Here is an 11,388-nt window from a genome sequence, read left to right on the forward strand (position 1 = left end):
TCCCCCCCCCCCCCCCCGCCAGCCCTCAACGTAGGGCTCCAGACACTGGACCTGAGCTGGAATCACTTAAGCTCACGGGCAGCTGTGTCCTTGAGCAACGGTCTCCGGGTAAGGTCTCCCTGGGAGTGGTGTGCTGAGCGGGGGTGAGGGGTGAAGGGTGAGGGGGTGAGGGTGGGAGGGTGGGGGTGCGAGGGAGGTCCCGCCCCGCCCCACCATCTTGAACTCTTCCTCATGGTCGCCGCTGATGCGGATATACTGAGCTCTTCCCATTGTTGGCCTCCCTCCCACAATTCCTGGGTGCACGTTGTTCTTTAGCATAAATCCTGTCCAGGAGAATTCACCCTGCTAGGGCCTAGGTGGCATCTTTGGGAGTACTTCAAGGGAGCAGTTTAATGATGGAGTAGGGAATGACCAGAACCCAACAGGAATGTATTCTTGAGACTGAGTGCAGCTGGGAGGTCGGGGAGAGCTGGCCGAGACCTCCCTCCAGGGACCACTGAGTCCCCAGCCTGGATGCCGACCGGGGATAGATGCCCCTTGATACCGGTGCTCTTCTCCCCCTCCCTGGAGTCCAACGTGACCCTGAAGACACTAGATATCTCCATGAATGGCTTTGGGAACGAGGGGGCTGCGGCCCTGGGGGAGGTCCTCAAATCCAACAGCTCCCTGGCCTACCTAGATGTCAGCAACAATGACATCGGCAACGAAGGGATCATCAAACTCAGCAAAGGACTGGAGTTCAACGAGTGCCTCCGAACCCTGAAGGTAGAGCCTTTACCTGGCTGGGAACGGGTCGTTTTGCGTGTGCGTCTGTGTGTGTGCGTCCATGGGTGCGCATCCAGGTATGTATCAGTGCATCGTGTGTAGGTGTGCGTGTGTCATGTGTGTGGGGATGGGTGCAGCAGGGTGATGGGGCTGGATAATGCCCGGGAGAATCACTGTGAAATGTGCCTGGTGCCTCACGTGTGCGTATATTCTCGGCTGCCTCACTGCTACAAACCCAGGATCCCCCGCTGCTCTCAGCTGGTGCGCGTACAGGAGTCATCCCCTAACTGGTCTCCCTTCCTCCCATGTGGGTCTCCTGCAGGCTCTGGAGCATAAATGATTCCACCACCTCCCCCCCCACACACATACACACACACCTACTCCCCTGCGGCTTAGACCCCTTCTGTGGCCACCTGCTGCGCAAATCCAGGTCTCTAACCCTGTGTGCTTCTCCAACCTCAGTTCACCCCATGCTTTCCCAAGGCCTCGGGGTCTCCTTTCATCTCCGTGGTCCTGCCAGGGCCTTGCTCACGCCCGTGCTGGGCCTGCAGGACTCTCACCGGCTGATGTCCTCCCCTGGCCTTCACTGCTTCCTGCCTCAGAGCGTAGCTCGAGCAGCAATTCCCCAGGTGGGTGGGTGGGTGGAAGATCGGACAAAAAGACAGGCAGGGAGAAGGTGCTTACAGAGACGTCTGGGTGGGACAGAGACTGCGATTTGATGCAAAGAAATGGGAGCTGGGCCCTGAGCCAGCCTCTCCTGTCCCCACCTCGGCCTCTGCCTGTGTCGCCCCCCTTCCCACAGCTTTTCCTGAACCCTATGAACATGGATGGAGCTGTGTCACTTATCATGTCCATCAAGAAGAACCCCAGATCCAAGATGGAAAACCTTGACATTTCCGTGAGTAATCAGATGGTAGTCGCTTGTACCGTGTCAGCAGGTGCCAATAGCCGTGCCCCTCAGAGGCCTTCACACCTTTTGGGGCGCAACTCTGCCCCCCTCCAGCGGTCCTTTCAATAGAGCAGCTGTCAGTCAGTGGCCGAGAGTGAGAAATCATCTACCCGGCCCTGGACCAGGGCCCTGCACACCTGAGAGCAGGCCGAGCTCAGGTGCAGAAACGGCGGGAAAGGGCAGGAGGACCCAGGGCAGAGCGTCTGTCAGCCGTCCTGCTGGATGGCCCCGCGTCCCAGAAAGGCTCCAGAATCACAGGGCTTTTAACATCTGAGTCATAGAACGTGGACAGACTTGCATTTTCATTTCATAACGTAGCCTACTCAGAGCAGTGTTTGAGGCTAAAGTTAAACAATCCCTTGATGGGCAGGGAAAGCCTGAGGAAGTGACTTCACTCTGCCAGGTTCTCCCGCCTGAATCACCCTAGAGGTGGTAGCTGAGAATAGCCGTGTCCTGCATGCATCCTCCACTTTATACTCTTTTTCCTCCCAAAGTGATGTTATACCTGCCGGCTCATTAGATCCTACTCCGGGAGGCGGGTCCCAGAGCTGCCGTAGCAAAGGTCTGCGAGCTGGGTGGTTAAACAATAGAAATCTATTGTCTAGCAATTGTGGGAGCTAGAAGGCAGGGTTGGCGCCATCTGAGGGTTAGAGGGAGAATCTGTTCTGTGCCCCTCTCCGAACACCCAATGGTTGTTGGCAATATCAGAGTAGGTCCACCCTAAGGACCTCATCTTCACTCAAAGACCCTATTTCTAAATACGGTCACATGCGCAGGTACCGAGGATTAATATATATATAATGGGACTATAATTCAACCCATAACAAGAACTTTCCCTCATTTTCCCATTTTGCATATAATTAAACTAAAACAGAGAGGCTGGGTCACTTGCCTAGGACCGCACAGCAAGTGAGAATCACAGCAGGGAGGAAAGCCAGGGCTTCTGCCTCCTACTCTAGAGTTCTAAAAAGGCACAGAGGGACATTTTTTAATGCCACACAAATACGTTTTGCTAAGCCATTGACGCCTTGCAATTATAGCCGTGATGACATTTTGAATATTTAAACCCAAGTTCCTTGGAACTGAATAATAAGGTTATGTTTGCCACAGATTATGAAACACTGTAAACACATCTCTACTTTCTTTCTCTTTTCCTCACCCCTGCCTCCTGCCCCAGGCTCCTGTGCTCTGTTCCCTCACCCCTTTCTCCTCGGAGGCCTGCTCTCCACCCTCACCCCACAGCTCTGACCTTGCGCCCACTCCGCCCTGCCTCTGAGTCCCAGCCACGGGTCCAGATTTTGTGGATATTTGGTTTTCCCTCCCACAGAGCTGGTTGGAGGGGGTGGAGCCAGGCCCGGCCTTGGTGTGTCTGAGGGAATGTCAGACATGGTGCTGTTTGAACTCGGATCACTTTGCCACTAAACAAGCCTCCCAGGAGGGAGCACACCTGTGCCATTCCCTTCCCTCTCTCCCTCCCCCTCCCCCCCCTCCCCAGACACGCATCTCCTAAACCCCAGGGACCTCAAGGAACCCCATGAGACTTGCAACCAGGGCAGCAATGGGCAGCGGCAGCTCATCCAGGCTCCCCCCGAACTTGTCTCCAAGGCCCCCTTTTCTCTGACTTCCCGGTGAGCCGAAGCAGCCAGCCTAGGCTCTCCTGTAGCTTCTCCCAGGCCCTTCTTTATTTCACTGTCCTCAGTGGTTTTGGGGGGGAGTTTTTGTTGTTGTTGTTGTTTTGGGGGGGTGCTGTGTCAATAAATTCTAGCTTGCTTTACTAAAAAAACAAAAACAAAAACAAACCAAAACCCCACAATCCTACCAGGAACAGTAGGGCTGAATTAGCGTTTCTCTTCCGCAGTCATCACCTATGCTGCCATAATAACTCTGGGGGGGTTGGAAATTCACTGGTGATGCTTCTAGAAGGAATTTTCCTCTAGAAAAACCTAAGGAGAAGTCTTCAGCCCTTTAAGCAGGGATTAAGGCTTTTGAAAGGCAGGAGGATACTCAGAACCAACCTGAGGAATGAAGCGGGTTAATCTTCCCCCAGGGGGCCAGGTTTGCTCCAACGCTATTTCATGGAAACACAGCTCCTCCTGCGGCCTGTAACCCCGGGTCTCGGGGACTTCCTCCGAGGAGTTCCCAGTGTGGGCTGAGCCGGGCCCAGGTGGTGGGCATGAGGGGTCCTCTTCCAGGGCATCTGCTCTGAAGACCAGCACTGGCACAGGGATGGGCCCGTCTGCAGCCCCATCGCCACACGTGGACGGTTAGGCTTGCCGTCTGAGAGCGTTGAGATGACCCTGTGTGGTGAGCCCCCAGCACACAGACAGAACATCCAATCCATCATGCAGGAATCGCACGAGTTAAACCACAAGCTCTAAACAACGTGAACCACCCCCTCTAGGAGCTGCATTGCGGGACGAACTGGAAGAGACTCGGCCGGCCCTCTGGCTGGCTTGGGTGGGACACTGGTCTGGGCAGGAGGATGGCGCAGTGGCGGCCCCCTCCCCACGATGGGTCCCCTCTCTCCTTGCCTCAGCATGTGATGGTGTCCGAGCAATTTGTGAAATTCTTAGATGGGGTGTATGCCGTCCACCCCCAGCTGGACGTGGTCTACAAGGCAATCCAAGGCCTCTCTGCCAAGAAATCCATCATCCAGTATCCAAACCCCATGAAACTGATCCAGGTGAGCCCCTGCTTTCCTCTCGGCCCCACTGGGACCCCCGCAGAGAGCTGTCCTCTGGCCCCAGTCAGCTACAGAGTCTCCCCTCCCCCAAGGCGTCTGCACAATCCTCTCTGACAAGGACCCTCAGAGGAGGAATATTCCCTGTGGATTTCCAGAGCCCTCCGCAGGAGGGGACAGCTGAGAACTGGCTCAAGTGGGAGGGGCGTGGAACAGGGTGGTTTCTACCAGCCAGGCTCCTCCCCTGGCTGTTGTAGGGCCAAAGGCAGGTCACTGAAGCTTTCTGTGCCTCAATCTCTTCACCTGTAAAATGGGCACAACGAAAGCACACACTCTCGAAGGGATGCTGTGAAGATTAAATTCTAGAATCTGCATGAAGTGTTTAGAACGATGCCTGGCATATAATAAGCACCCAGTAAATGTGGGCTCTTTCCAACAGCTGGTAAGAAAGCCAAGACCCCTGTGGTCAGGGCAGCCATGTGGTGGCTTCAGCTAAAGAGGGACCCTCAAGGCCTTTACATCTAGTGGTAACCTGGCTTGAGTCTTAGATCATCTCTGGCAATCACAAGAGGCAGATGTAACAGTGAAAATAAAAAATCAGAGCCTGCTAGAGCTACTAGGGGGTATTAGACTATTAGAGCCATTGGGGGTATTAGAGCTCCTCAGGTCTGACCCCCTCAGAGCAGCATCCAGCCCCAGGCCTGGTTGTCCACCGCTGGCTGTCACCCCAAAGTTCTAAAAGGCAAAGGGCTATCAAGTATCTTTCTAGGTCAGAGGACCGCGGGTGGCACCGAGGGGAAACCTGTTTTGCAAGGGAAGCAGGATGTCCAGTGTGCAGGAATGGCGTTATCTGATGCAAAGTGAGGGCCTGCCCCTTGTTTCCAACAGCACAGAGAAGGAATCTAGTCAAGACCAAGCCCCACACGCAGCGTGAAATGCAGTCCTTTCCCTCAGGGGCCAACAAGCGGGTTTGGAAAATGGGACAGATACAGTAACTGCTAATAGAAAGGGTCAGATGGTAGACTAGAGGCCCGATGCATGAAATTCATGCAAGAGTAGGCCTTCCTTCCCCCGGATGCCAGCACTGGCTTCCCTCTGGAACCTGGGACCCCGGCTTCCCTCACACCCCCGGCTTCGTCTGGAAGGTCGTCTGGAAGGACGTCCTGAAGGATGTCTGGTCTAATTCGCTTATTACGCTTTTATTATTATAGATAATAAATAAGTGGCAAAGCAGCAAGCAGCAAAGATAATCAGAGCCCAGATTAGAGGGCATGTAGGGTTGGCAAACAGAAAAGGATGCTTCCTGGCAGAGATAGGGTTGGGAAGGGCCTTGATGATCGAGGATTCAGGTGAGCAAAGATACTAAACAAGGACCCCAAAAGAATATTTTAATGATATTGAAAGGGTGTTCACAGTGTATTGGCACAGTGCATTTTATAAACCAGTATGTACAGTAGAAAAACGATGGGTGGCTGGGTGGATGGTAGATAGATAGATAGATAGACAGACAGACAGACAGACAGACAGGTGAAAGGATACACATCAAGATGTTACCTCTGGATAGTGGGATTGGATTTATGGCTTATTTTTTATTTTCTTCTTTCTACTAATCTAAAATCACCTTACAATGTGAGTGGCTAATATTTTTTTAAATGAAACATTATTTTTAAAATACTCTAACACAGTGTAAGCATCTGTGTGAAATGATGAGAATTAAGTGAATTCTGAGAATCAGACCTGCCTGTCACACAGCGTGGCTGTGGTTGGCTTCTGGACTCTAAGCCAACACCAGCTCGCCCACTGCCCACAGTGCACCATCTACACGAGTCTCAGCAGAGGCAACTTCAGAACTAAATAATGCACATGAACACAGTCACTGCCCCATTCCTTCGGTGCCCTGTGCAGACAGGACTCTTGGTCTTAAATGACGCACATGCGGGAGACTCTAGCTCCTGGGACTGCCTCGTCACACGCCCCTGTGGCCTGCTGGGTCTGGGTGGGGAGGGGGAGTTGTTAGAGATGTTACATGGGCAAGCATCCGCTCCTGGTGTCTCCCTCCCTCAGAGCTATGCCGACCAGAACAAGATCAAGGTCCTGGACTTCTTCAAGAGCTTGACCCCTACTGGGATGATGAAGATGCCTGTGAGCGAGTTCTTGAAAGCCATGATACAGGTGCGCTTATCCGTGTGCCCCTGGGCACTGTGTGTGTGTGCCTGCACATGTGTGCATGTGCATGTGTGTGCACATGCATGTATGTAGGGGGCTGGAGAGCAGGTAAGCTGAGAGCTCCATTAACCTCACATGTTCCACCCACTTCCTCAGCAAAACAAGATCCCCCTAAACCGGTTCCAAATCAGGGAGCTGATCAAGCGGCTGGATGACAAGAATGGCAACGTGAACTTCAGGTCAGCACAGGCCCGTGGCGGGCCCCACCCAGCCTCTGCCCCAGGTGGCCCTCGGCTCTCTAGAACGGCAGTCTCCAGCCGGTGGTCCGCAGACCATTGGTGGTCCGTGAGGTCCGAAAGGTTGGCGACCGCTGCTCTAGAAGGCACCCCTGAGCACCAGGGGCCACCCCATCTGCATGGCATTAGGTCTGGTCTCCCCTGCATAGCAGGCTGCCTTTGCCCCCTCCCCCACGGCTGCCCCCTGGGTACCCTCCTTCTCATCTTCCGCTGGCTCCCTTGGCCAAGCTTCGGGCTCAACTGCACACGGCAGGCTGCAAGCCTGATTCTGGGGACACAGCGCTCACAGCAGATAGGAGGTGACACAAGGGAGCAGTGATTAGGCCCTGGCATGGTGAGGGAGTGTCACACGGACATAGACGAGAGGGCAGAGGGACGTCAGGTCCACGCACTGGAGTGTGAGCCGGGCAGGGGAACTGCGGGCCGTCCCATGCTGTGGCTTAGGGAGTGACGCAGGTTGTGACTCAGGCGGGAGTCCTTGAAGAGATAGGAAAGGGCTGTGACAACAGTAATAATGATAACCGACACCCGTGAGTCCGACCAGGTGCCAGCCTCTGCCAGTCACCAAACAGGCACAGGTGCCTGAATTCCCACGCACCCCCGTGCTAGTGACGATGGCATTTATTTTCTGTGTTGTGACTACGGTGATACTGTCACCAATGTCCTTTTGTAGGCAGTGTTCGCACACGTGTGTTCTCAGACACACGCTCGGTGGTGCAGACCTGGTGTGATTGCTGGCCAAAGGGTGTGCACATTCTTTATTGCAGTTATTGTTCATCCTTACCCGAGATAATTTTTCCATTGGTTTTTAGAGAGAGTGGAAGGGAGGGAGGGAGGGAGGGAGAGAGAGAGAGAGAGAGAGAGAGAGAAACATCAATGTGAGAGAGACACCTCAATTGGTTGCCAGCCTCCTGCACCACCCCGACTGGGGCCAGGCATTGAACTTGCAACCCAGGCACATGCCCTTGACCGGGAATCGAACCTGTGAGCCTTTGGTGTGCAGGCCAATGCTCTAACCACTTAACCACATCAGCCAGGGCAGGGTGTGCACATTCTAAACTTCAACCTACTGCCAAACCCTGGCCAACAACGGAACCCAGCTCTCTGCTCCTCCCCGGTGCCCACACCAAACCTCACCCATGTGCAGTGCTCTGCCAGGCCGAGAGATGGTTCCCAGTGGTCTCGCTTGGAGCTGAGCCTAAACGTTCTCTCCATCAGCCGGGAGGCTGCTTTGGCGCAACATTATCCCCTTACCTTTCAAACCAGTGTCTTGGAAGTGGTGAGGCCATAGCAACAAGTCTGTCCTGGAAAGAAGTTTCTGTGACAGAGAAGTCCTGGCAAATCGGCCAGTGGCGAGGAGGAGGAGGAGAGCTGGCTGAGACTGCAGTGGACAAACACCGAGGCCAGGACCGGGAGAGAGCCAATAAAGTCTGGCTTGATCTCGGCGTCTCTGGGCTGCTGCTAGTGCGCCCTTCCCAGGGGAGCGCCCTCTGGTTTTGGGGAGCGTGTCCTTGAGGGCCTCTTTAAGAACCAGGAAGACACATTGGGGATGCAGTGGGGTTGCTAGGCGGCAGGGAAAGAGCCGTGGGGAGGAGGCCAATGCATAGAGACGTCATGTGGCCATAGTCATTGTGAACTGTGTCGAGGGGAGAGATTTCGAGGTGCGGGAAGCAATGGCAGAGGGAACAGACGCCCAGGAGATGCGGACAGGGGCCTTCAGGAGCACACGCCGAGGGGTCACGTGTAGGAAGCCAGGCTGGGAGGCGGAGAGACCTGGCTCCTCGGTGAGGCCCGGCACTACCGGCACCTGGCCTCGGAGCCTCACGGTTCCACCTGCGAAGTGAGACAGCTGCAACCGGTTGTAGGGACCTCCCACTCCACGTTTTTCAGGAAACCGGGGAGACATGAGGAGCTGAGCAAAATAGCCAAGTACAGCACACGCCGAGCAGGGGAGGCGGGGGGTGGGGGGGAACTTAAAGGGTCTCGGTTAACCTCATCAGTTACCTTTGCGGATGAAGAACGGCAGGGACTGTCTCTGACATCCCTGTAGCACCGCATGGTGCCTGGCAGATAGTAGATGCTCAATAAATACCCGTGGAGTGAACAGACACATTCATCTGGCAATTGTTTCGGGCGAGCGGTGGGAAACTGGGGAAGTCGCGGGTGTCCAGGAGCTGGCACTTCAGAGCAGCAGAGGTGTGCCGGGCGGCACCCAGGAAAAGCCCCAGCCGCGGGTGTCACTCTGCTGCAGGGTGGGGGTGGGGGGGGGGTGATGCCCAGGCCTCTCCACATCTGTGGCAGAATCATGACGAAACGATGGATGTCCCCCTTCCCACAGCATGTTTTCCACTTTCCCATCCTTATTCAAAGTCTTCCCCTGAAGTTGATGGTACAGGGCCGTGGTCGGCAAACTGCGGCTCGCAAGCCACATGCGGCTTTTTGGCCCCTTGAGTGTGGCTCTTCCACAAAATACCACGTGTGGGCGCACGTACAGTGCGATTGAAACTTCGTGGCCCATGTGCAGAAGTCGGTTTTTGGCCTGGGCGAGTCTATTTTGAAGAAGTACTGTTGATATTTGGCTCTGTTGACTAACGAGTTTGCCGACCACTATACTATAGGGGCTCCGAGTCGAAATTAGGAGGATGAAAAGAAAAGAAAGAAGTACAACAAGGAGGTCGTGGGCTGAAACTCGCACCCACCATACCCAGCAGGACCTGTAGATGTCTTTGCTCCAACTCCCCAGATAAAACAAATCCACTTGAAGCCAGGGACCATGTCTCTTAAGTCTGTTATGATCCATAAAATTCTCCACCAAGTCCCCTGCCTGTGAGTGAGCGTCCAGTCACTGCTGGTGTCTGGGTAGAACCCTGAGGACAACGAGGCCATAAAGTGTCAAAATGTGTTAGCAGCTGTGGGTTATAGATCAGTAAAAAACACCGTTTTCTCAAGATGCTTTTATTTATCTTTTGCATAAAAATGAAAAGGCAGCAATTTTTTTGACCAAATGTTATTATCTGCTTGGGTAGCTATTGGAGAATGATGGAGATACAGGAAAGCGGAAATCTACCCCCGCGCCAACCCTGACCCCCACCCCCATCCCCACCCCCCAGACCACCCACAGACACTGTCATCACCTAGTAAGTGAAGGACCGCCAAGCCCCAAACCTGCCTGCAACAGCCCTGGAGCCTTCCCAGTGGTGGAGTAATTCCCACTTGTGGCCACTAGGTGTCAGGTCAGCTCCAAAAGTCCTTCTGAGGGCTGTGCTCAGCCAGCGTTACACGCTTTGCCATGCACTTCTCTGATCGCCCAAACTTCTGCTCCTGAGGAGACTGGCGTGAAATCTGATACCTGGGGAGGCCTCTCCAAGGCTCAGCGTCCTCATTGTGGACCATGGTAACTAACAGCGACCTTGCATCTTTGTTGTGAGGAAGAAAACCAGGCACCCAGCGAAAGCTCCCTAAACATTCCCCTCCCCCAGTCAGCCCACCCTGGAGCTGGGCACGACCACAGAGAAGACATGCTCCCTTTGGGGGACGGCACAGGGCACACGCCCTCTGACCATGGCCTGACTGGCGCTTTGTCAGCTTGCCAGGTCAGGAGGACTTCCGGCAGGAGGACCCCTGCAGGAGCTCAAGCACCAGGTGTTGGTAGAGGGCCTCGCAGGAGTAGGAGAGGCCAGCGGGTCAAAGAGGGCGCTGGCTCACACGCCCAGCACTGAAAGGGGTCAGGCTGCAGCCGGGGAGAGGACACCTGGCATGCCCCTCCTTCCATGCCCAGCTCAGTGTGGCTTCAGGCGCTAACTCTTTGCATCCTATCCTCACAGCGGCCCTGTGCAATGACGTCTATTATCTCCGTTTATAGCTGGGGAAACGGAGGCAGGGAGAAGTTAAGCTTCTTGCCCAAGGTCTCCTGCTAGTAAGGGGCCAGGTGGAGAGTCAGACCTTGGAAATACGGCTCTGGCTCCTTGGGGCTTAACCTCTGTGCGTGCCTCCCTGCCCCTCAGTGGTTTCCACACAGCTTCGTATCAACACGGGGAAATGTAGACGCATCTGCTCTGTTTACATCCTTTCTAACACCAAGTGCAGAATAACTCAGTTGAGGAGCAGGCATGACCTCCAGGCCAGGCTGGACTGGCCAATGGAAAGGCAGGTGGGGATGCTCTATGGTGGCCGCTTTCTCGAGGTCAGGAGGATATGCCCTCCCTGGCCCCTGCATTGCTCAGAAACTGCACCAGGGGAGGCAGGGTGGGAGAAGAGAAGGAAGCACGTGGAATATCTCGGGGTACCAGAATCGTGACGTGGTTAAGCATGCACAGTCTGGCATCTGACAGTTCTGGGTTTGAATTCTGCCTGGCTTCGCCAATTAGCGGGCTTTGTGACCTTGAGTAAGTCACTCAGCCTCTCTGAATCTCAATCTCCTCAGCTGTACATAGAGAGGATAATGGCACCCCTGCCCCCTACGGTGGGTGTGAAAATTTGCTGAAATCCTGCTTGTGAAACCCTGAGCCCGAAGCCTGGTACACATAAGCGCC

The 11,388-nt window shown here is 54.6% G+C and overlaps 1 protein-coding gene across 1 annotated transcript in view; it reads left to right on the forward strand.

Moving 5' to 3' along the window:
- The window catches only part of LRRC74A (leucine rich repeat containing 74A), a 25,844-nt gene extending 17,058 nt beyond the window's left edge, over window positions 1-8,786 (forward strand). The window contains exons 10-16 of the mRNA XM_023752535.1: window positions 23-108; window positions 571-765; window positions 1,568-1,663; window positions 4,251-4,397; window positions 6,459-6,566; window positions 6,717-6,799; window positions 8,123-8,786. Coding sequence (XP_023608303.1) covers window positions 23-108; window positions 571-765; window positions 1,568-1,663; window positions 4,251-4,397; window positions 6,459-6,566; window positions 6,717-6,799; window positions 8,123-8,147 — 740 coding nt within the window. The 3' untranslated portion in view covers window positions 8,148-8,786. The remainder of the gene's footprint in view (window positions 1-22; window positions 109-570; window positions 766-1,567; window positions 1,664-4,250; window positions 4,398-6,458; window positions 6,567-6,716; window positions 6,800-8,122) is intronic.
- The last annotated feature ends 2,602 nt before the right edge of the window (window positions 8,787-11,388 follow it).

Source organism: Myotis lucifugus, unplaced genomic scaffold, assembly GCF_000147115.1.
Source record: "Myotis lucifugus unplaced genomic scaffold, Myoluc2.0 scaffold_34, whole genome shotgun sequence".
Lineage (NCBI taxonomy): Eukaryota > Metazoa > Chordata > Mammalia > Chiroptera > Vespertilionidae > Myotis > Myotis lucifugus.